Here is a 26,412-nt window from a genome sequence, read left to right on the forward strand (position 1 = left end):
GTATCATTTGGTAATCTTTCCCCCTTTCTCCTCACTCCCATCTTGTGTCTTAACAACACACACAAACCAGAATCGGACTTTAACAAGAAAATCGGAATGGAATTCCTTCCCTCCCCCCTATTTAGTAGCATCTATAAATTTTCAAGCAAAAATTTTTGCTTTTGGAAAACAACTCTGTACAAATGAAAAGAGAAACATGTTAAAATAATGGTTTTGTGTATTATTTATTACTGTTGTTCATATTGCAGTACTGTCTAGAAGCCTCAACCAGGTTAGGCTTCCTTTGTGCTCAGTGTTGTATGTAGTAAATACATAAGAACAGCCGTACTGGGTCAGACCAAAGGTCCATTGAGCCCAGTATCCTGTCTTCCGACAGTGGCCAGTGCCAGGTAGGGTGACCAGATCACAACACTAAAATATCGGGACACATTGGGGTGCCGTCAGCCCTGCCCACAGTCCACCCCTGCTCCTCCCAGGCTCTGCCCCCACTCTGCCCCAGGTCCCGCCCCCCCCCCCCTCAGGGCCCCCCCCCCCCACCGCCCCTTCCTCATCCCGTGGCCCCCTGCTGGCTTGCTGCGTCCCTCCTCACCCCCTCCCCGCCTGCCCGCCGATCACTCGCCTCTTCAGCTCCCCTCCCACCACTCACCCCTATGGCGCTGACTTCCTTTCTGCCGGGTGGGTGCTCGCCCACCTCCCGCATCTTCCCACCCAAGCATCCACCTTCGCTCCACCCCCAAGTCCCCACCCCTGCCCTGCCTCTTCTCCACCTCCTCCCCTGAGCGTGCCACGTCCCCGCTCCTCCCTCCTGGAAAGCGCTAAGCGCCACCAAACAGCTGTTAGGCGGTGGGAAGCGCTGGGAGTGGGGGAGGAGCGGGGACATGGCGCACTGGGGGGAGGGGGGAAGAAGGAGGTGAGGAGGGGGGAGCTTGGCTGCAATTTTTCCCCGTGGGTGCTCCAACCCTGGACCACCCACGAAGTCGGCACCTCCCTCCCGCTCGCCTCCTTACCTGAATATCGGGACAAATGACGTCCCAATTGTACATTGATCGGGACGCGGGACAAAGGGTTAAATATTGAGACATCTGGTAAGCCTAATGCCAGGTGCCCCAGAGGGAATGAACACAACAGGTAATCATCAAGTGATCCATTCCATCGCCCATTCCCAGTTGCTGGCAAACAGAGGCTAGGGACACCATCCCTGTCCATCCTAGCCAATAGCCATTGATGAACCTATCCTCCATGAACTTATCTAGTTCTTTTTTGAATGGCCGGTCCAGTCCTGAAGAGCTTACAATGTCAAACAATTGTCTCAAGACTTTAGAACTTTTTACATTTTATTTTTAACTGTCCACCCCCTTTTTTTCCTATGTGTAACAAATGTTTAATTTGGGGTTTGTTTAATGGTGTAAGCATAGGTCACTGCAACAGAACTCCCAAATTAATGAAATAAATACATGCAATAAAATAAGGATAATTTGCAATAACAACTTCCTCAACCCTCTATCAAATGCAAACCCGACACTTCCATCTGGCTCCAACGGGATAGTGTATTACTCTCATTTTTGTCTCTGACATGTTCAAAGTCCAGAGCAATAAGCGTTTCTAGGCTCCATAACTTTTTAAAGAAGGTTTTCTATCAGAAAACAATTCAATGTCATACTCACATTGACTATATCGTAGGCGAGAGAGAGTTTGAATATCCAATCCAATTCAATATCAGAGTTCCTCAAAATGTCCTGAAAAACAAAAATGTTCAGAATGACATTGGACTGAATCTCATCAGACTGAGTTGCAGTGAGCACATGGAACTGAACTCAGCCTATTTGCTCTGTGAACGTTTATTGGAAACGGAAAACTTATTTCCTAATACATGTGTATGGGTCTCCAAATCAGCAGTTGCTGAGAATAGTCTGTATGTATCGCTATTGGGCAAGTGGCAATTACAAACTTGATTCCATATTTACATACAAATTCTGTAGAGCTTTATTACACAATAAGTTACAGAAGCTGGGAATGAGTGACAGGGGATGGATCACTTGATGATTGCCTGTTCTGTTCATTCCCTCTGGGACACCAGGCACTGGCCACTGTCGGAAGACAGGATACTGGGCTAGATGGACCCTTGGTCTGACCCAGTAGGGCCATTCTTATGTTTTATGTAATAAGCTGAGTAAATAAGATGTTTCTTGATAAATAAGATGTCCTAATACTCACTGCCTCTGTGGTGTAATGTCTGTTTTTTTATTGTTGTCCAGGGTACTATTCTGCTTCTCATATCTGGTATTCACAAAATGGTTGCACATAAGAAAGAACTGAACACGAAAGCAATGAAGATGCATAGGAGTAGGAAGGGACATGTGCACTTGAAGTCCTAGCTATTAGAAGCTAGGAAAGTCCTGATATCAACAGAGCAAGAGTAAGCAGCAAAAACAGCTAACAAACAAAAGGGGGGTGAGGAATATCAGTCCTGGCTGACCTGGCTAGAGCTCAGAACAGCTCTTTTGCAAGCTCTCTTACAAGTCAACCCTAAGTTTATTGTTGTAAATGATGCTGGTGTTCTCACCTTTAGGCTTCCTTTCTTGCAGTACTCTGTAATAATACAGATATTGGGAATTTCAGTGCACATACCAAAGAAGGCCACCAGATTCTCATGCCTCAACTCGCGCATCTGAAAGCAAAGAGGCCTCGTTAAACACATTTGTTTACATTACAGCACCCTGAGTTGTTCCTTAGTCATCATTTACTACAAGAATCCTACAAGGTAAAAATGAAAAGGTCATTAGCTCATCCTTGTCCAAACCTGGCTAGTTCAGGAATGCCTCTACAATATAGTTTCTATTCCTGACACTAGTCTTGCTTCAGATGATTCAAGCATTGGAGCTTCCACCATTTCCAGGAGTCTATTCCAGCCCCCAGGAGTCTATTCTAGCCTGATAGATCACCACTATTAGTACAATCCCCATTATTTCAGCTTAATATCTTCTTCACAGCCCCTGAAAATACCCCTTTGGACCATCCTAGACAATTCCTCTCCCTTCTTAATGCTTCTACCTTGAAGATGGAGAAGGCAGTTATTTCCCTGGTTTACCTTCACAGTATAAATATTTAGTCCTTTGGGGCCAGATTCTGACACTCTTACTCACATGGAATAGAACCGTGAACCATGATTAGACCCATTGAAATCAATAGGATTACTTCAGGAGTAAGATTAACACTCAACATGAGAAAAGGTATCACAATCTGGCCCAGGAGCTCTTCTAAAATGTCAGTCCCTCCTGTCACTCAGTTAAGTCCTATTTGTTATTGGTCTTCTCCTCCAGCTTGTCAATACCTTTTTAATATAGAGGTGCCCAAAACCAAAATGCATGACACTGATGAAGCCTAAGTAGAATCTAATCTTCTCCCAAATTCAACACCAACAAAATATTGCAGGCTCTGGATGTCAATTTCAGCTTGCTAAAGATAGATGGGCCAGTTGCCCGATTCGGCAGTACCTACAGTATGTTTGTGACATAATTTGCATTTCATTTCAGTCGGGCATAGGAGGAAGACGTTGAGATTGAACCTTACCATCTGAACTTCATGAAGGACTGACTGTTTCCGACTCCAGGCATCTGTTTGGTTATCTATGTACCTGATTGCAACAAGAGTTCCCTGAAACAAATATTCAGAAAGGTGGAATCCAACAGACAGTACTTTAACACAGAAACTGTTTGGAAGAGATCTGCACAAAAAGGTTATGAAGGCACCTATGAGAAAACATAGCATGTGCTTAGAAGTTTAGAACCACCATATGTTAAAATGGCTAAAAGTATCTTTCCCTGTACAGACACGCAGCCATAAGAGATGACCAATATGAGCTTCACTGTACAAGGTATTGGATTACTAACTTGCCCAGTGACAAAGTTGAAATTGCCTTTTAAATCAATTTTTAAGGGTTCTGAGGGAAAGATGCCAAAATTATATTGGGAAACCAGCTGACTGTAACAAAGCAAGGTAGTCAAATGAAGATCCTACGCTAACAGTCAAATTACCAATGGTTGTCACAGACGATACAGCCCGGAAGTGGTTTTAATTTAGGTTCTCTTGTATAACATTCTGCCCAATGATGTTAATCGATACAGCATATATTTTCAGAACAACTTTCTGCAGATGAAATAATGTACTCCTAGAGGAATTACCAAGAACTGTAATGCTGTCATAGTATATATACTATATTATATAGCCAGTAAGTTAAGACTCATAAGATATGTCATGCTTTTGGAAGGCCAATTATGCTACCCAAAAACTCTGACTCCATCTCTGCGAGAATTTCATATAGGACATTTCTGCAATCTGCCATTTTTGGCAAAGCAGAGCTGGACATTTATCAGCAACCTTAGTAAATTAGTGCCATCAGTTTCACAGTCCTACCTGTGAATCCTGAGAACTACTGTGACTTTTATTCTTTTGGCCATCTTGTGCCCTATTCACCTGTACAGAGCACCCAAAGCCGCACAAAGGAAACCAAAAAGGACACAGTTAACATAACAGAGCAGAAAGTACACCTACTGAAGCTCACCTAATCTCCCTTTGTAGTCGTACCTGGTAAAGACCTATTGCAGTATAAAATACATCTTTCCCCTGCTTGTCCTTCAACCCAGACCGCCAATTGCTTGAAAATATCAAACTGGACCCAACACTTTCTTGTCCTTTAGACACTGGTGTGCTTGTTTGTGATAGCTCAAAATGATCCTTTAGGAGAAAACACAAGAGATGTGATACTGTTAAAACTTCATAAATAACCTAGTTAAATTTTGACAAACCTAAGACTTGCCCATATTGACAAAGACAAACTGATGAGGAAGAAACCCAGTAATGGGTTTTCCTGCAGTGCTTACCATAAATAATAAAGACAAAACATAGGTAATGAAAAGCAAGATGCCATCCAAACCTGATGTAGAAGGAAATCACATACGCTTGGGCTTCACTCCTATACAGAGGACCAGCACAAAGTACATGACCCACAAATAGAAATTGGCAAAAAAAAAATTCATGAGAAATGGTTGGTTTTTTCCCCCCCACACAAAAATACAGATTTGGGTTGACCAAAACAATTCACAAATTCAGATCAATTTTGGCTAATTGTTCCAGTCAAAAAAAAAATTCAGAAACGTCAATGTTTTGACTTTTCGTTTTGGAAAAATATTTTATTTTGGTATTTCCCCTAATTTTACTTTTAATAAAACCATGAAAACATTTTTTTAAATGAATTTTTTTTTGACTTTTTCAGTTCTCTGAAAAAGATGGAGAACAATAATTTCCGACTAACCTGAAATATATTTTTTTAATTTTTCTGTTCAGCCAGTGAACTGAATACATCGGTATTCACAAAGCTCTATATTTAAGTTCTGAGGGTTATGTCCAGAGTTGACATAGGACTAATATGAGCCCTCTCCAAACAATTTTCAACTAAGGTGTAAGTAGAACTGTTGTGCTGAATATGCCTTGTGCTGCTCCTCTGGATAGCAGTGAATTTCACCCATTAGTGAGTAATATGCTGAGAAAATGTTTTAGAAATCATTGGGGAAAAGTGTACCTGACATAACACTACCAGGCAACGCAGATCAGATCGCCACAGTATAAGGACCCAGTCCCATACTGAGCATCTACTGCTGCAAAGTAATCACTCCAGATTCCATCAGTGTAACCCAGGTCATGGTTTGTCCCATTAACTCCTTAGGCCCTGATACTGCAAAGTACTCAAGTGCATGCCTAACTTCGAGCATAAGAGTAGGCCTATTGATTTAAATAAGACTATTTAAGTGCTTAAAGTAAGGACATGCTTATGTACTTTGCTGTAAGTAAATTTATCCAACTTCATAACAAAAGCCTCTGTCAGAGGATGGAGATGGATGGCAGGAGAGAGATCACTTGATCATTGCCTGTTAGGTCCACTCCCTCTGGGGCACCTGGCATTGGCCACTGTCAGTAGACAGGATACTGGGCTAGATGGACCTTTGGTCTGACCCGGTACGGCCTTTCTTATGTTCTTATGTTCTTATTAATTGCTAAAATGATGACAAACTTATGGATCCCTTCTCTCAGAGAATCATTTATAAATAAATAAATTAATGGAGATCTCCTAGAACTGGAAGGGACCTTGAAAGGTCATCAAGTCCAGCCTGCTGCCTTCACTAGTAGGACCAAGTACTAATTTTGCCCCAGATTCCTAAGTGGCCCCCTCAAGGATTGAACTCAGAACCCTGGGTTTAGCAGGCCAATGCTCAAACCACTGAGCTATCCCTGCCCCCTACTATAACTAGTGTGATTCCTGGTATTTCAAGGTCTTGCTTTACCTTATGATCTTTAAGCATAATAATATCATTGTAGTTTATTTTCCACCAGATGTCATCCATTTGCTTTTGCAGCTTCCTTTCCTGGATCTTTAAAAACACCATTATGCTGGCAGCTCCTGAGGCGGTTACCAACAGGACGACAATCAGAACGGTCACTGGCGTACCTGTTAAAGACATGATACAGATCATCCCCAGCTATACGGAGGCAGAGAAAAATCTTGATGGCACAACCAAACAGGTGATTTTTTTCAGGAGTGAGTTGTCACCTTGCTTCATATTGATATCATATGCTTGGTTGATCCCTGGTTCCAATCCAGGGGCTTCGCACCACTCAGGCAGCATAAAACAGCTGGAACACCAATTTAATTGGCTCCTTGTGGAGAATCCAGCGGAATAATGCCCTCCTAACATTTCCTACATAGCTACCCCCCTCCTGACTTTCAGAGACGCGGATTACTCACGGCTCATACTGGCTTCAACTGGAGATGTCAGTGCTCACCACTTGTGAAAATCAGCCCTAAGTGTCACTAGTTGTGAACCCAAAAAATGGGTATCACCAAAGATTAGCTGACACCTTTTCAAATATTAGCCTACATTTTCAAAAAAAAAATCTAAATATGGATGTAGTACTGACACCTAAATAATAGCCTAATTTTCAGAAGTCTGAGCACACAATAGCTCTACTTATTTAAGTGCATAAATATGGATTTAGGTATGTAAATTTAAGTATCCATTTTTTTAAATCTTGGTCCTAAGTCTCAGCCGCTCTTTGCCTCAGTTTCCCTATAAAATGAGGATAGTATACTGTAGACACACTCACAAAGTTTCTCCTTTTCTGAAGTATTGTGAGATTTCATTAATTAATGTTTATAAAAAGCTTCTTTGATCTTTGGATGAAAGATGCTAAATAGCAGCAAAGTATTTCCTTTGTCTCTTTCCCCTGCCCATGTGCCCAAGAGTGCTGATCTCATTAAGTATGACCATACTCACTTATAACTGAAGTTTCACACTGTTCATTATTAAACCCACAGTACGGTCTGTCTTTGGGAGGAAAGTCAGCCAGCCAGCTGATGTAGGCAATTTCTGTGGTTGGGCTATAGATGGAGACAGATAAATGTAAGTGCCCATTTCTATTGCCTGTCCTCCTTTCCTAAAGTTATTTTCCAACAGCGATCACAAAATTGGCATCATTTCTAAAGCTCATAAATACTAGAGCTGATCTGAAAATGTGATTTCCCCGCCCCCATACACACAAATTTCTACCAGAAAAAAAATCCTTTTGAAATGTTTTAATCAAAAATTTCTGATTTTCTGCAGGGGTTTTTGAAATGAAATGGGACACATATTTTGTTATAGAATTATAGAAATGTAGGGCTGGAAGGGACCTCAAGAGATCCTCTAGTCCAGCTCCCTGTGGTGAGGCAGGGTGAAGTATACTTAGACCATCCCTAACAGATGTTTGTCTAGAAATCTCCAATGACAAGGATTTCACAACCTCCCTTGGAAGCCTATTCCAGAGCTTAACTATCCATATATAGTAGTTAGAAAGTTTTTCCTAATATCTAACCTAAAGCTCCCTTGCTGTAGATTAAGCCCCTTACTTCTTGTCCTACCTTCAGTGGACATGGAGAACAATTGATCACAGGCTCCTTTCAGTCTTCTTTTCTCAAGACAAAACATGCCCTGTTTTTTACCTTTCCTTATAGGTCAGGTTTTCTAAAGCTTTTATCACCTTTGTTGCGCTTCTCTGGACTCTCTCCAATTTGTCCACAACCTCCTTAAAGTGGGGCACCCAGAACTGGACACAGTACTCCAGCTGAGGCCTCACCAGTATCAAATAGAGCAGGACAATTACTTCCTGTGTCTTACATACAACACTCCTGTTAATACGCCCCCAGAACAATAATAGCCTTTTCCACAACTGCATCACCGTGTTGACTCTCATTCAATTTGTGATTCACTCTAATCCCCAGACCCGTGTAAGAAGTACTAACACCTAGCTAGTTAGTACTTCCATTTCCATTTTGTAGTTACACGTCTGATTTTTTCTTCCTACGTGTAGTACTTTGCACTTGTCTTTATTGAATTTCATCTTGCTGATTTCAGACCAATTCTCCAATTTGTCAAGGTCGTTTTGAATTTTAATACTGTCGTCCAAAGTGGTAGCAACCCCTTCCAGCTTGGAGTCACCCACACATTATCCACACCATTATCCAAGTCATTAATCAAAATATTGAATAGCACTGGACCCAGAGCAAACCCATGCAGGACCCCACGACGCATGTCCTCCCAGTTTGACAGCAAATTACTGACCACTACTCACTGAGTACAGTCTTTCAACCAGTTTTGCACCAACCTTATAATAATTTACCCAGATCATATTTCCCTAGTTTATAAGAATGTCATGTGGGACTGTGTCAAAATGCTTACTAAAATCAAGGTATATCATGTCTACAGATTCCCCCATCCACTAGGCCAGTAACTGCACCAAAGAAGGAATTAGGTTGGTATGGCATGATTTCTTCTTGACCAATCCATGTTGGCTATTACTTACAACCTTATTATCCTTTAAGTGCTTACAAATTGATTGTTTGATAGTTTATTCCAGTATCTTTTCAGGAATCGAAGTTCATCTGACTGGTCTATAATTCCCTGGGTCCTCTTTTTCCCCTTTTTTAAAGATAGGTACTATGTTTGCTCTTCTCCAGGGCTCAGGGACTTCACCTGTCCTCCTTGGGTTCTGAAGGATAATCACTAAGGGTATGTCTACACTACCCACCGGATCGCGAGTAATGTAGATGTGATAAATCGATCCCCGATCGCTCTCCCGTTGACTGCTGAACTCCAGCTCGGTGAGAGGAGGAAGCAAAGTCGACAGGGGAGCCGCGGCCGTTGATCCCGCGCCGCGAGGACGCGAAGTAAATAATTCTAAGTCGATCTAAGATACGTCGACTTCAGCTATGCTATTCTCGTAGCTGAAGTTGCGTATCTTAGATCGATCCCGCCCCCAGTGTAGACCAGGCCTAAGGGTTTCGAGATTGATTCAGCTAGTTCCTTAAGAACCCTAGGATGAATTTTATCAGGCCCTTCTGACTTGAATACATCTAAACTTATCTAAATATTCTTCAATCTGTTCTTTTCCTATGTTGATTTGCATTCCTTCCTTCTTGTTAATATTAATTGTGTTAAGTATCTGGTCACAATTTACCTTTTTAGTGACGACCGAAGCAAAATAGGCATTAAACACCTTAGCCTTCTTGATGTTGACTATAAATAGAGGACGTACATTTTCCATCATCTTTCTCTTGCTCCTATATATTTATAGAACCTCTTCTTGCCTTTTATGTCCCTTGCTAAGCTCATTTAGCCTTTCTGATTTTGTCCCTACATATTGGTGCTATTCTTTTGTTCTCATCCTTAGCAATGTTTCCACTTACTGTATTATTCCTTTTTGATTTTCAGGTCCTTAAAGAGCTCCTGATGGAGCCATATTGGCCTCTTACGGTTCTTCCCATCTTGCCTTCCTATCAGGATAATTTGCTCTTGCCCTTTTAATGTTGTTTCTTTGAGAAACTGCCAACTCTCCTGAACTCCTTTTCCCCTTAGACGTATGTTTCTTTCAAATCAATATTTAGAAACACAATGAATTTTTTTGCTTCATTTCAAATTCAAACGTATTTCATTTCAGCTTTTTAAAGCTGAAAAATGTCAAGGTTGCTAAATTTGGAGCTATTTCCCCTTTTTTCTTTCCCCCTTTTTTGCCCATTGACAAAAAGGTAGAACATGGAGGGAAGCCTACTTTTGAGACCTTTATACTATTTAAAACCAGTGTAACACATTTGTACAGTCTTAAACAGCAAAACAGTGCTAAAAATGGGATTTTTCACCACTTTCCAACACTTCCTTAATATTTCCCAACTTTTGTCTGTTAGAAAACTGTTAAAGTGTTGAAAATAACACATTCAAAGAGAAAGAAACACTTTCAACACATAACAGTGTCCCCTATACTTTGTTGCTCTATTTCAGCTGCCAGAGGTTGGAAAAAAGTCAGAAAGTGTGTGCATGGGGCGGTGCAACTACCAGTGAAATGAAAATTTTCAAAAAACCAAAATATTTTGTAAAAATCAAACATTTTTATTGAAACCCTGTTTTCCAACAAGAAAGTGTTTCACTGGAAATTATCCACCTGCCTGTAATCAATACTCTTTAAAAAAAAAAAAAACCACAACCACCCTACTAATTATCAACATGCTCCAATCCGGAACCTGCTAATGGACTATCAGATACATTCAGTTAAGGTTGGCAATTAATTTCTTTTCAGCAGAGCCATTACTTTCCGGTGATATTGTCTGCTTGTGTAAGACATTTTCATGTTAACGAAGTTTGCTCTAATAGAAAAGGCAAGTGGAAACAAGGATGCATGTTTCTCAAACTGAGATAACATGCCATATTTGTATACATGTAACTTATGTGTGGTGACCTGCACTACAGAAAAGAGGCCACTTTCATATGAGTTCAATATCAGAGCATATACTGGTCATATACAATAAGACTAAAACACAAAACATATTCTACTTATATAAGGCTATCTCATTTGCTCTAACTAAGCTCTGAGAAGTTATATCTGCAGCAGTTCCAAGGACAGGGGTTCTCAAACTGGGGGACATGACCCCTCAGGGGGTCACAAGGTTATTACATGGGGGGGGTCGTGAGCCTGTCAGCCTCCACTCCCAAACCCCACTTTGCCTCCAGCATTTATAATAATGTTAAATACAAAAAAAGTGTTTTTAATTTATAAGGGGGGGTCGCACTCATAGGTTTGCTGTGTGAAAGGGGTCACCAATACAAAACTTTGAGAAACACTGTCCTAGAATTAGCTCTGTAATGCAGTACTCTCAGAAAATCTTGTGTTCGCATCGGCCATTGGGCAGTCATGTTCACAACCAGTGAATTTCACCCCTGTGCAGAGGCTCTGACAAGGCCTATGTAACACATAAGCCCAATATTGAGGGCTTAAGTACAACTTCAAGACCTTGTGCTTGCTCTCTGAACAGGGGTGACTTATCACCCATAAGCTACTTTCAATATTGAATTTTCACTTAAAAATATTACCCACAGTACCTGATTGTTTTTCTCTCGACATCATAATTAAGAATAGGAACGAACTGTGATGAATTCCCAGCTTTCTGCAGACAATATACAGAGTAATCCATCCACCTCTCACCTGATTCATCGATATACACCAGGCCAGTAACCCCTAGAAAGATAAAAGAGTACATAGCATACTCACTCAACACTGCTGGGCTTTTTTTGGTTCAAGGTTAATTCCATGTTCCTTCTTTAGCACTAGTAGCTAACAGGCTGGTGGTGGTAGGGAGCTGACACCCAGCTAAGTACAAGCCAGGCACCCTCCAAGTGAGCCTGCCTGAACCATAGCATAGACTTAAGAAGGAGGGCTGTGGGGCCCAGGAACCAAAGGGAAGAAGTGTAGGAGTTCAAGAACCTGAGGGCTGGTGGGCCGGAGAAGCCTGCTTGAATTGCAGCATTGGCCCATGAAGGAGGGTTGTGGAACCCTTTAAACCAAGGGGGAAGGAGTTGTCAGTTCAGGAGCGGGGCAGGACTTTTCTCTGGGAAGTCTTTCTGTGAGAAAGCCTTTCCAGAGAAGCCAGGGGCTGCAGTGGGACTGGTAGAGCTGCCCAGCTCAGAGGGAACTGGAGGGGAACCAGGAACCTGATTTGCAACTGGAGTGAACTGGAGCTGAAGTTGTCTGGTGCCCAAGTAAGCTTCAGGGACCCATTTTCAATAGAAGACGACACCCTGCTAACTATGGAGCTGGTCAACATTTTTCAAAGTTAAAAATGTCAAAGCAATTTTGGAAACAAACAATTTATGTAGACAAGAAACAGTTCCAACTAAAGCAGCTCTGGGTATGTAGTGCCCACCTACACCCCTTCCTTACTTTCTTGGTATTTGGTTTTATAAACCCCAGCATAATAATGCTTTGTTACCATTTCTGCAAAAAGGGGAACATGGGAAGTACACCTTGGCCAGCACTAAAACTCTTTTTTTGTTTGTTTGTTTTTAAATGACAGACGTGGGGGTCGCTAAGAGCTGGTGTTTGCTGAGGTATAAAAAGAAAAGAAAAATGAATGGTTACAAGCAAGCCACCATTTTAGCAAAAAAAAAGTAGGATAGTATTTCTAGTTCTCTGGATTGAGTTCCTCTGGATTTACACTCCGATAACTGAGAACAGAATCCAACCTTACATACCTTTGCAAAACTTCTACAATTCATCAGTATTTAAAAATGGTTTTAAAAAAAAAAGGATTAATTTGAACTAAGACGTTACTTTGCACACTGCCCAGAGAAAATCAAGAAAATCTTCCCTCTAAGACAATAAGAAGTGTGCTAACTCATGAGAGGCTTAGTTTCAGTCAGTTGCATGTGATTGACAAAGTCTCCCCATCAGCAGCTTACCATACAAACGAGTTTTGTTGTAGCCTTTCAAAGTGTTGACAAGTGCCCGTCCATCGCTGATATCTTTCCCTTCTTTTAACATTTCCCTTGCGGACAGGGCATAGAGCAGGACTGCATCGTGCAGGTAGGCAGAGTAAGAACTGACCTGAAAAGCGCAAAATGGAAAAGCAATGTTTCAGCTTCAGAGATAAAGGACTTAGACAGAAGGTCCTTCTCCCTAGAGAATGAGTATAGGGTTTGCTTACAAAATTTCCATATAAAGCTTATAGGACTGATACTAAACCTTGGGACAAAGTCAACAGTGAATTTCTGAGCCAAATTCAGCCCTGGAGTAAGCAGGTGCAATTTTCCATTGACTGCAATTGGAGCTGTGTCTACATACATACGAATTTGATCATCTGTATAGGACAGCAACCAGGATCAATGTCCAGATAGGATGGCATGAGAGTGAAGGAAAACCTCTATAGAAATGGTTCAAGTCACCCTTCTACTTAACTGGCAATATCATCACCACTCACTGAAAATCAATAAATGAGTGACCCACATATGTTTCTGATCTCGGGCCACCTCATTCAAGTAAGTACTCCTGGTGGAATCAGCAGAACTACACACACACACACACACACACACACACACACACACAAAGTTGCACAAGAGGGAGATGGCCCTTGGTATGAATTGAACCCAGTGGCCACACGTGCAGCAATTAGAGAGGACCATATCAAACCTCTTCTTCTGAAGAAAGTGAGCTGTAAAATGGCTGTCCCTTCAGTTTTTCATGGACCTGCTTCAGAAAATCTGAATACATAGTGTATCCTCCATAAGGGTTGAGGGAAATCAGAAACACTGGCTGGTAGGCTTCAAGCACACTGCTGTTCTTCTCGCTGCTCAGTGCCTCTTTCAAAAAATTGTCCTGAAAGAGAAAAATGAGTTGAGGGTACAGTAAGTGGCTTAAAGTGATGGTGCTCTTAGTTCAAAGTGCAGTTATTGAGCTTGGGCTTGAACTGTGATCTGCTAGCACAAACTGGGGTGCAGAGTCAGGGCCATCTTTACTGTACGTTGGTTTATAAAGATTTCTTGCTACAACATTTTTAATGTTGCTGGTGACAGGTTCCAAACTGACAAAAACAAGTGCTAATAAACCAACTTGGAGCAATACTCGCCAGGTTGCCACTGACCTGCTGCAAAACGAAGAACACAAATTTCCCATTCACCAGCCCTAGATGTTTGGCCTCCAGCATAATAGACCTGACATCCGAAGAGCTGCAGATTAAAACAATAACTGCAAGAGAAAAAGGTGTGTTTAGTCATTTGCTCCCCATCCATCCACCAAATTAAAAAAAATGGACAAGACAATCAGAGCTGCCAATCAACACTAGGATGATTTTTAAAAAGCTGAGTTAAATTACATGGCTCATGATTACACATTGAACATATTTATTGCTTTAGCCAGCATGGACTGATGTCAAGCGAAAGCTCTTTGTCATGGACTTGTTTAAATGAAACATGCATGGCTCACTGGGGCTTTCAGTGGTAGCTAGAAAATAAGGAACGAGGATCCTACACACTTTACCCACTACTTACTCATGTGAGTAGTCCCATTGAAGTCAATGTGATTTGTCATGGGAGAAAGGGTGACTGGGGTATGAATAAGGGTTGCCAGGGTCGCAGGCTTCTCTCTGCTACACAGTAGAGAGGTAGAAAAATCTGTAGTAATTTACTCCAGAAACAAAATAGCAAATCCGCTGTGTAGCTCAAAACACACTGAGTGGTACATTCCCATCAATAGACACATGGCAGCAACCAAAGACAGCCATGAAACATCTGCAGACGCAAGTGGCAATTTGAGATGGTCAATACATTTCCTCACAAAAAGTGGTTTTGGTTGTTTTGTTTGTTTGTTTGTTTTGTTGTTTTTATTTTTTGTTCTTTGTCAAGGAGGGTTTCAATACAAAAAAAAAATTGTGGAAAAAATTATCAAAGACTTTTTTTATTTGCAATATTTTTAAACAAAAATTCCTGAGAAAAAAGAAAGTGATTTTTTTGTTTTGAAATTCTGGATTCCTGCCTCCCATCACCATCCCCTCCCCCTCTCCCGCCATGACTTTCTGACCTTTAACTAACTTGTCTCAGTTGGAAAAGAGTAACAAAATGTTCTCTCTGGCAGTAAGAGAAAGTAACAATTTCACTTCTAAGTGGTAACTGTAGTAGTGTTACTTTTAAACATGAGACGTTATCCAGCCCCCACTCTGCAACTTTCCCATAATTTCTTACTGTTTCCCAGTTGAGGGGGGGAAAAGGGGGAAACAGGAAGAAAGTGCATATTCGGGGAACCCTTACCCACAAAAATCAGAATTTCCCAAGAGGGAAATTTCAAAAAGATATTGTTCTTGTGTACATATGGGGAGGGGGGGAATCAGTTTTCCAGCCACCTTTAGAAAGGATATGTGTAGAAGTCCAGAACATGGAAATCTGGAAGCAAATGCTACATAAGGAATACTCCCCATGTAAGAATATATACTTTCCAGATGGAGTTATTTGTATCACTGTGGTGCCCAATGGAAACAAACAGGTTGAGGTCACATTATACTAACCCTTGTAGTTCCATTGCATGCAAGCATTCGCTAACGCTGATAGCCATATACAACCCGAGTCCTATATATACACACACAAATCACATCCCACTGTTGTCGGTGGGACTGGGTGTTCTAGAGAAGCTAGAGGGCCTGACCATTCGAGCATCACACGAAGAGTCCTTTTTTCCTGAGTACGTGAAAGTCAGCAGGTTGGGGCATGCGCCCTCCACAGGTTTCCTGTTTCCCTTCACATTGCTGACCCTCATATCAACGAGTTGTCTGACCATGACCCCAATTCCTCCCACTCTTTATGAGGTACACGTTCTCTCTTCCCCCTCTGCACTGATTTGTATTGGCATGGCCCTAAACAGTCAGATGAAGCTCTGTAACGGATCAGAGGAATTCTGCCCCTCTTCTGATCCTTTGCTCTTCAGAATAGTTCCTCCGACTTATGCCACGTATCGCCTATGCAGCTCAAAACGGGGCAGTAGGTTCTAGTCTGCCTTGCATTCTTGTCTTCTGAAGTGCTAACTTTGGTGTCATAGAATGGCATTTGCAGGAGGGATTTATTGTACTGTCAGTTTCACATGTGGATATTTTCTATGTAGTAAGAGCAACATACTAATCTTCAGTAAGTAAAGCAAAATCCTTATGCTGCATCTTGTCATTCTCATCTAGTGACAAAGGGAAAATCAGAACACACTTCCAAGATGCTGTAGGTGCCAAAGAGAAAGTCAGTAGGAACCCTGTCAAAGATCAGCTTCTCATGAGCCTAAGAGTGAATGGAAATCACCCAGCTGGGGTCTGTAGCCAGCATGGCAATTGGGCACAGCAATTATATTCAGCTTCATAGGTTTTCTGATGTAACATGTTTATCTGAGTTAATATCTTTCTTCATTTCTCCTTAAAGAAAATCATCTTGTAGCTGCAAGCAATAAGCAAAACCTGCTGCTTGCTGCAGCGCTAAACCATGTGCTGTTGTGAAATAACTCTCATCTACCCAAGCGTTTGGATACTGACGTTCCAATGAGCACACACGCATTTTGCTTCAGAATTCTGCACTGCCACAGCAAACAGCTTTTAAACCGGATTAGGTTTCTGTATAATAAGGATCAAGACGAACCTTGATCACATACTTACAGTAATATAACAAAGGTCTTCCATGGTTTTAGTGGAAATATTTAAAACCTTCTTTTTTCCCCAAACTTTATTACGTTTTTTAAACCAAAAAAATAAAAAGTTGTGTGAGTTCAAAAACTGTTTTTAGTAAAATTTTGTTTTTGAAAACAAAAAGTTTATCAAAACCCAATATTTTTAATAAAAACCAAATTGTGTTTTGCTTTTTAACAGAAAACGTTGGGGGGTTGTTGTTGCTGTGGGTGTTGAAAATGTAGGAAACGTTGACCAAAATTAAAATTGTTCACAAAAATGGTTGGAAAAAAAAAAGGTTGATGAAATATTTTTGACCAGCTCTAGTTAACAGGTCAATTAATTTGTTTTGGACAGGTTGTCTTCTCCTCTCACCTGTGACCAGATTTGGAAAAGCTGTGTCCATAGGCAGAGTTTTCATGAATCCAGAAAGCTGACCTGTGTAACCGTGCCACCAGGGAATACTGACACACACTGTCAGCAACGTGATGGGAAGGACACGTTGTCCATTGAATGGCAGGGAGAAAGCTTTCTCTATTTCTATGAGCAACTGGAGCTCCTTGCGTGATTCAAGTGTTTTATGTAGTCCTATGGGCAAGTCCCTGCATGTGTGCAGCCCAAACAATCAGGCTGAGCCTTGGGTGGCTCAGGGCTTGTCTACACTACCGCGCGGGGTCGATCTAAGATACGCAACTTCAGCTACGTGAATAGTGTAGCGGAAGTCGACATACTTAGAGCTACTTACCGCGGTGTCTTCACTGCAGTAAGTCAACAGCTGATGCTCCCCCGTCGACTCCACTTGCGCTCCTCGTTCTGGTGGAGTATCGGAGTCGACAGGAGAGCGCTCAGCGGTCGATTTATCGCGTCTATGCTAGATGCGATAAATCGACTCCGGCTGGATTGATTGCTGCTCGCCGATCCAGCGGGTAGCGTAGACAAACCCTTAGTGTGGAGAAGGATGCCCCAATACCATGGAGTGGGAGAGTGTTCTGTGCACAGGGGACAGCATAGAAGAACGTGTGTGTGGAAGATGCAGACAAGCAGGCGAATGGGGTTGCTATCTGTCACAGAGCCACAGGATCTCTGCTAAGGCCCCAGATTTGGGACAGTCTAGAAGGAACTCTTTCAGTAAGCCAGCCTCCCAAGGGATCTCTCACATACTCCAGGGTAAGCGACACGGCTTCACCGCCTCCTTAAACTGGAGCTCTGGGCCTGCAGCACTCCTGCTTCACACCATGAGCTCTGTTCAGTGCGTCCAACTGAAACAGGCCCCCATGGAGACCTGTATATTCTTCGGGGACTAATGCGCCTGTCCAAGCATGTGCCGTGACCCTCACACGGCATTGTCAAAACAGTAGGGTTTATTAGTCATCTGGAACACAGCATAGGAAGTCCCTAGGTTAGCCTAGAGGAATGAAGGTTAAAGCATAGTCCATTCTGGTTAGCCCAGAGCCCAGCCAAGCCATAGAGAAATCCATTGTTCAAGCTCCGTCTCTCCAACCTTCTTCATCAGAACCCCAAGTGTGCCCCCGATTTCCTTTCCCAGCCCACACTTACACCCCACCCAGTCCTTTGTTCTCGAGATGGGGAAATGCCACTCAGCTGCCCTGCTGAGAGGCAGGGAAGTTCATATCCCTCTGGGGCATTGCTTGCTAGATGTCAATGACCAGGCAACTGGCTCTGCCATTGTTTCCTCAAGAGCTCCACTGATATGGAACCTAAGCCCTAGACAATTAGGCACAATTCACACCTGTGTCTTAGTCTGCCCCAAGAGCAAACAGTCTCTTTCCACCCCCCAGGTAACAATGCAACATACAGGGGAAACTGAGGCACAAACAGGACTCAAAAATATTACAAAAAAATTCCCACTTTGTCATACTATCCCTGGTGAAGCAAAGCGGTGGGGGAGGAGAGGGACCCCAGACAATGAGCTAAGAGATTGGCTAAGTAGGGTGGAATTCAGGAAATTCTGATATTTTGCCATTTGTTTTTATTCCAAATTGGGAGCAAAAGTTGAAATCTCAAAACTTTCTGTAGAACAAACACATTCCAAATGAATATTTTGATTTGGAAGTGTCAAAACATTTCAATCAACACTCCTGAATTTAAACATTTCATTTCACTTTGTCATCTTGAAACAAACCCATTACATTTCCATTTGGGTTTACACTAATCTCTACATCCACCTGAGCTGTTGCGGTTCATTATGAGTGCAGTAGCTCTCGATCCCTAATACCCTAGTGATTCCCTGTCCTGGATGCACCACGAGGATATGGCAACAGGGAGGGACCATAATGTGTCATGGCAAATGTCGTCCAGCCAGGCAGCTGGGCCGATAGGGGACAACGGGGGCATGAGAGACCTGGAACTACAACTCCCTTGAGGCACTGGATTGAATTAGGACACAGGTCAATGCTGACCCAGAATAACATATTTCTCTTGTTCATTTAGATGGAAACATTTCATTTCAACAAAACCCCTCTTTCTTATGGGAACACATTTTGTTTCAAATTTTTCAACCAGTTCTAGCCATTTCCTGTTCACAAGCCACGTTTAACCCTTTGATTGGTGGAGAGAGATCTGTAGCTAAATCCTTTAGAAGTCAGTTTTAACTGGGACATACCAGCTGCCAAAGGGCTATTTTAAACAAAGAAGTCGCTAACGCCATTTAACGAACTAACGAGTTTATCGAACAAGTCTAGCTAACCAGACTTGCAAATTGCTGTTGGTCCATTTGTGTGTTATACACGGCTTTTAGATCCCTTTCCCTGCAGTAGTTAGCAGTCACAGCAGTGCAATTCACTTCAAACTGAAATGAGATCAGTATTGCATACTGGGAGTTCTTTTGTTTGCTGCTGTTATGTAGTTATGACTGCATTTATCTGAATTAACAAGGATGCTGAAATAACGAATAAAAGGAAGAGTTCTCCAGTTACATTAAAAACAAGTCAACATCTGGATCACTCTTCAGGGCAGGGAGTGTCTCCTGTTTGTACACTGTGTGGTGCCTAGCACAATGATCTGTGCTAATCACAATGAACCCAGTTAAGTCAGTGTAGCTGGTTTCCAGGTTTCACTCACACTACACAATCTTGCTACTGCCCTCTCACCCAGAGGGGAATATTTCCTATTGATAGTGCCTTGCGTGCCTTACTCCACAGCTAGTGAGAACATATCAACCATCCTCTAAGTCACTCCCAGCTGAGCTTGTGTGTGTGTGTGTATTAGAGAGAGAGAGAAATAATTCTAAAATAATAATGCAGAATATACACCAAGAAGTAGTCAATTCAAGCTTCCTGATAGAGTTTCTTTCCTTAAGCATAAGAATGAATACGCTCCATGCAACACTGTGCATCTCATTTCCTCTGACCTACATATGTGAGACAAGCTAAGGGCAAAATTCTGGTTCAGCCAGGTTGATTTGACAATCACATTCCACTCCCATAGTCTATTCCCATTGACATGTTATTACACAAAGTCAAGATATACTCGGTGGGAGGGGGCACGGGGGGGAAAGGGGTATGAGCATATTTTTGCTGTAAATGGACCAATAATTTAATTGCTTTAATATGGCGGGCCATATTTTGCTCTCCAATTGAAGTCCCCAGGTAACTAAGGGTATGTACACTGCACACTAAGCCTCGGTCTATGGGACCTAGGTTTGTGGCTTTGGTATTTCCAGGCCTGTGCTTGAGCATCCACACTGGATTGTATACCTGGGTTTAAAATGGCTGGAGTCTGGTCTCACAGCCATGCTAATGCATCTATACTGCACTACAAAGACTTTCTGATCTGGGTCTGCAGCCTGACATGCATTCACACTGCAAAATTACTGGACTTAGAGCTAAGTCTCAGGGGGGCTCAGGATCTGAGCCATCCCCATCCTCGGCAGAGTCTTAGGACCTAGGTATTGAGTGCTTGCTAACGCAAGTCAGACTGGTTTGTTTGTGGAAGGAAGGGAGGCTTGGACTCAACCTTGAGTCAGAGCCTGGGCTTAGTATGCAATGTAGACATACCCTAATAGCCAACTATGTTTAATAATATTATACCAGATAAGCTTCCAGATTGATACAAGTGATGTGTTGTAGTAATTTTTCATTCATCTGTATTTGGCAAAGTTCTCCATGTAGTCCCTTTAAAGCCAGCCAGTATAAAACACTTTTAAACTGGAACTTACTTCTGGCAACAGACGATATGTACTTGAGGTTTTCCTGGTGGAGACTTGGATCTTCTGTGCTGTATCTGACTTTAGCAGTGATAGTGATATTGACTTGGAGTTGGTTTTCGACAGACATCCAGAGTTCATCAATTTTCTCCCCAGTGGAAGCATCAGATGAACCTCCAAATAATCCAACATATTTCCAGCCAAAATATTGCAGACTTTTATGCAGAACTTCCCCTATCCTTTGCAGAGGGGAGACAAGTTTGACATAGGTGTCATATAAATCTGCATTGTCCAGCTTTGCACTCTGGCCAACAAATCCAAACCAGGGGATATTCCAATGAGAAGCCAGCAAACCAGTAACCTAGACGGCAACAAAAGTGTTTTTTCAGACATGTTAGTTAATGTCAGTATTTAAAATGCAAAGGTTAGACCAGGGGTAGGCAACCTATGGCACAGGTGCCGAAGGCGGCACGTGAGCTGATTTTCAGTGGCACTCACACTGCCCGGGTCCTGGCCACCAGTCTGGGGGGCTCTGCATTTTAATTTAATTTTAAATGAAGCTTCTTAAACATTTTGAAACCTTATTAACTTTACATACAATAGTTTAGTTATATATTATAGACTTCTAGAAAGAGATCTTCTAAAAACATTAAAATGTATTACTGGCACGCGAAACCTTAAATTAGAGTGAATAAATGAAGACTCGGCACAGCACTTCTGAAAGGTTGCCGACCCCTGGGTTAGACCGATAAGTAGAAGTGAATTGTTTTGCTTAAGAAGGTTTACTGGCATCTTCTTCTCCTCTCACACCGGTTTAACTCAGAAACAGCCCCCATATTGTTACAGAACAATGATGCTATATAGCTGAAGAACTGTGTAAAGCCCAAGAATTGGGGTTTAATATTGTATGAACTAAATTAATCTCTGGTTAACTCCATTGACTTCAACATTCCAAATTCTTCCCTCACCCCTCAAATTAAGTTCTAAGAGCTTGACTCATGCCACAAAATGAGGATTCAAATCAAGATTTCGGACATCCCCCTGTCTGTGGTTGTTCGATACGAAGACTTAGTTTGGTCCATTACAAAGGAAGGAATCATTTTCAAAATTCAGAACAAAAGATCAGTAATGACTATGCAAGTTACACAAATTCACACTGTGCTGGTTACTTACATAAAGCATGTTGCATTGTTTCTGTTCAACACAGGCTATTTGAAATTAGTGCATAGTCAGGATTGAAATTCACTTTTCTTGAGAATTCACAGTACTAAACCTTGAGTACTAGGAAGTTCTTAGAATGAAAACATGAAAGTATCAGAAACATGGTCAAATCAAAGTTCACTTTCAAATTCAAATGAGGACAGAAATATTTCATGCTGCAGGCTCTATTCTGTGGAAAGAGAAAGTTCAGTGGTGCCAATTTGACATTTCATTAATGAAGTCTATTAAAGGGGTCCCGATGATATAGGGATCACTGTAAAAGTCCAGGTAGGTTTCTCTATTGCTCAGGTAACCCATACCATTGCTAATCAGGGATCATGGGGGATAATACTTTCTCCAGTGAGCATCTCATGTGATTCTGGCTGCCAGCAGAAGTCAGTCTGAAAGTTTTTCTGCTCTTCTCTCTGCCCACAAAGTCAAAAGCAGCTAACAACAAATAACACAAACACACATCCACAAGTGTAGCCTCCTTGTAGGCTTTATGAGTCACTTCTCAAACAGCGTTCCAGCACCACCTCATTGCTGAGCTGCTACTGTGGGTCCATGATTAAAATTATTGGGCAACTGAAATTGCACATATGCTCCAGCGGGGTTGGGATTCACTGCTATTATATTTGATTTGGTTACACGGGATGAAATTCACCCGTGAACAGAGGAGAAGAAAAAGACCACTGTGCCATGTAAGTCCCACAGCACAGGCTTTCCATTGGCCCTCTGCAAAAAAGCACAACTTTATTCAGTAGTTTACATTGAGTCATATGCGGTACCTTTACTGAGCAGTGCTTATTTCCCATATCTTATCCCATGCTTTCATGGCCATGTATCTCTTTAAATATTTTCCCCAGTGACAAAGGGAATTTAAATATTTGAAAGAGTTGGGCATCACATAGAGCTGAGCACAATAAAAGGGAGACTTTTTTTTTCTCCCAATGCTCCTCCCAGGCCCCAATTCTCCAGCTTCGGCTCCCTCCCTGCTGTATTATTATTCGTTATTACAGGGGTGCCTAAGGATGCCTGTCCAGGATCAGATCCACTTGTTGTACAGTCAGTCCATGAGGAGACCCGTCTCTGCCCAGAGGACGTTAAGGTGGGTTGCAGGGGATTGATGAGAGAGTGGGGGAAGGAGGAGCTGAGAGACAAGCAAGCAAGTTTTTGTATATTAAGCATAGATCTCTGCTCACCATCCACCTAGCCAGCTCCTCATTTCCCTCTCCACCTGCTTCTTTCCCATGGCTCTTGGTAGGGGCCACCTGCTTGCTGACTCCCCCTAACTGTGTGGGCCCTTTGCCCTGCACAAACCTGTGCCCTCCAATTGTCTCTACAGCTCTCTCTGGGAGACCCACCTCTCCTTTACACCTCCCAGCTCCTTCCCCGTGGTGCGGCTCCCCCAGCCCTCCAGCTCCCCTCCCACTGCACAGGAGCAAAACCCACCCCACTCGCAGTTCCCCATACACTCCCTCTCCCCCCATATCCAGTCCTGATTATTTGAAATATTTTGCAATGAGGGAATTGATATGGTCTGAAAATCACTTTCCCATGTAAACAAGCCCTAGATTTGTCACAGGAATAGGCTTGAGAACAGGAAGCAGAAAAGGAAGGGTCAGGAAGGAAGGGATGCAGGGTCAGGAAGGATCAGGGAATCAGGATCAGAAGGGAAGGGGTGAGATCAGGGATTGGGAATGGGTGGCTGGGTAGGGACTAGCAAGGTCAGGGAAAACTCCGATATGACCCTGGATCCAACTTCAATACAAACATGCTCCAAGCAGTTGGTGGCCCCTTAGAAACTGGCTGCTCCCACAGTGGCCTCTAAGGTAGCTGGTCCTAGAAGCATCTTTCTGAGACACGTGGCTGCTGTCTCAAAGTCTGATCTCCAACCACTGCTTATGTAGCTGAGCCTCGGAGACAACAGGGGATCTCCCAGGTCAAGAGACATGAAGTTAACTGGTGTGAATGGGGAACTGGGGATAGGGAGTTGAAGAAGAGAAAAGAAAACAGGAAAGAGAGAGAAACTACAGAATAAAGTAGATATGCCCTGGTACAGATGCTAGCGGAGCATGAGGGGCAAAGGGGGTCAATTACCTATCTATCACCAGCACAGGGAAATTACACTGTTACACTGATGTATAGTCCCAAGGAGAGTAGCAGAAACACCATCAGTTGATATATTTAAACTAGAAGGGACAATGCACTAAATGGACAGAACTAGGGAACAATCCTGCAGCAATGGCATAGAAAGTTGAACAAGACAGACTTTTCCAAGCCCACTTCTATAATTAGAAGCAGAAATCGTGGGGGGGGGGGTGTTAATCCCACAGTATAATGGATCCTGTTTATTGTGAACTTTGATATGGCAAAGCTCTATTTGTAGTCAAAGTCCTAAATTGTTTCATTGCCATGCAGTGTACGAACTGTAGCTCTGATTACAGTGCAAACAAACCTGCACTTACCCAGGAGGTAATGCACATCTCAAAAAAACCTAGTTCTGATGGGATTGGCAGGCCAAAGAGATTCAGATGAACGCTTGACCGTTTGGATTCCAATCCAAATAGAACAAAAACTCTGGGCCTTTTGCCTATCACTGCTTACAAGTCAGCTTTAACATTCCTACTAAAAGGTCTTCAGTTGTTCCCAGCAAATTTTAAAAGAACAATTTTCACAACAACAAAAATCAATCCTGTTTACTGTCACTGAGGTTTGGCTTTCGACACGTGAAACTTACTGGTGTAAAACAAGAAGATTTGTTTTACAGAAAGAATTCTATTAACTAGCCAATTATATTTAAGTGGCTTCGTAAGCAGAACAGCTGAGATTGTCAAAGCTGCCCATAGAAACTGGCAAACAACCCCGGTAGGCAACTTTCAAAATAGCCTATGGGAATAATTTAATATGGGCACTTTAACAATAGACAGTAACGTATCATTCTTCTATCCTGAGATAAGTTGGTGGGGGGGCGGGGGAAACTGTGTATAATAGCCTGGATATATCTGATAGACACAATGTCCTAGATTTAGTGCTATTTGTTAGGAAGTATCACTTTTATCCTTTCCATGATTTTCATTAACTTTCAGAACTGATGGTTTCCCCCACCCCCAAGGAGCAAATATCTTAATTTTATTTGTTCCCTTGATTTGTACTCTGTGCCCTAAGATCTAAGCACACATGCAAACCAAAATACATCTGAGACTTTTAGACTGACAGCACAACTAAAATGCTCCCTGCCCATCAGAACTAATCACATTCTCCCCCTCAACACATCCCTCCACAAAAGCCTGTGAAAGCCCTGCAGAATGCTCTGAAAGCCAGCAATCTCAGGCTGTATCAGACCAAGGACGAAGAAAGCAAGTTCCAGAGTTGAGAAGAATTCAGGGGCAACATCTTCCCAGCTGCCACTTTCCACAAGCAGTTGTTAACTCAAGCACCAGCACTGAATTCACACCTTTAAGATAGCCCATTAAGAGATTTATAGGTCAAACACAACTCCCTGAATTAATCAACTCATAATGAAAGCAGAAATACATACAGTACACAGAGCAGCAGGGCCGGGAGAGAGAAAGTGGTGGGAAGTCATACGCTACCTCAGCTGCTTCTGAGCAGACAGGTCCAAACAGGGCCGAAACGTTCTCCTTCTGAACCTGATTGATGAAAGCATTGACGGACTTCTTGGCATCACAGCCGCAATCAGCATAAACAAAATCCAAGGTGTAGTTACCCAGGTAAGATGGGTCTGAATTGACTTTATCAATGGCAATCTGGATAGCTGAGCCCAGCTTTTGGGCACTAAGTGGGTGGGAGGCATTCCAAGGCGCTTGAAATGCCACAATAAGCTTAGACATTTCCAGTCCACGATCTAAAGCATTAGCAAAGACCACAGCAATAAGTGTTATTATGGTAGCGTAGTGGATAGGAATCAAATTCAGAATGAGCCTCAGTATATAACAAGGACCCATTCTGAGATCCATGCTGTCCCTTAACTAGCAGCACATCAGCAATTTGGAAGATTTCACTTTCCTCCTGCTCTTAGTGCTACTTATACTATTGGCTCTAATCACAGCACCAGCTCCTTTGCCTGTGACATGATTTTAATTAAACAATGCTAATTAACTGAACCCTTACTCTCCAGAGCATTTTGCAATCTATCCTTTCAGTAGGATCTTTACTTTGGACTTAGTGCTACAAGTCAAGTCTGTTCAAATATTTGACAGCTTTCCGTTCATTGCATTTAAGAACATAACATAAAAACCGCCATCCTGGGTCAGACCAATGGTCCATCTAGCCCAGTAACCTGTCTTCCAGTGCCAGGTGCTTCAGAGGGAATGAACAGAATAGGCAATCATTGAGTGATCCATCCCATCTTACTTTCCAAGCTTCTGGCAAACAGAGGCTAAGGACATTCAGAGCATGGGATTGCATCCCTGACCATCCTGGCAAGTAGCCAGTGATGGGCCTATCCTCCGTGAACTTATCTAGCTCTTTTTTGAATCTGTTA

General features: G+C 42.4%; 1 protein-coding gene across 1 annotated transcript in view; it reads right to left on the reverse strand.

The window, feature by feature from the left end:
* The window catches only part of LOC112102308 (guanylate cyclase 2G-like), a 42,654-nt gene extending 16,769 nt beyond the window's left edge, over positions 1–25,885 (reverse strand). The window contains exons 1-12 of the mRNA XM_029911365.1: positions 25,502–25,885; positions 20,718–21,066; positions 13,995–14,097; positions 13,543–13,735; positions 12,816–12,960; positions 11,460–11,595; positions 7,329–7,432; positions 6,339–6,502; positions 4,585–4,734; positions 3,571–3,654; positions 2,564–2,668; positions 1,665–1,736 (exon numbers count right to left, since the gene is read on the reverse strand). Of these exons, the coding sequence (XP_029767225.1) occupies positions 1,665–1,736; positions 2,564–2,668; positions 3,571–3,654; positions 4,585–4,734; positions 6,339–6,502; positions 7,329–7,432; positions 11,460–11,595; positions 12,816–12,960; positions 13,543–13,735; positions 13,995–14,097; positions 20,718–21,066; positions 25,502–25,885 (1,989 nt within the window). The remainder of the gene's footprint in view (positions 1–1,664; positions 1,737–2,563; positions 2,669–3,570; positions 3,655–4,584; positions 4,735–6,338; positions 6,503–7,328; positions 7,433–11,459; positions 11,596–12,815; positions 12,961–13,542; positions 13,736–13,994; positions 14,098–20,717; positions 21,067–25,501) is intronic.
* Between the last annotated feature and the right edge of the window lie 527 nt (positions 25,886–26,412).

This window comes from Terrapene carolina, unplaced genomic scaffold, assembly GCF_002925995.2.
Source record: "Terrapene carolina triunguis isolate 2854851 unplaced genomic scaffold, T_m_triunguis-2.0 Scaffold95, whole genome shotgun sequence".
Lineage (NCBI taxonomy): Eukaryota > Metazoa > Chordata > Testudines > Emydidae > Terrapene > Terrapene triunguis.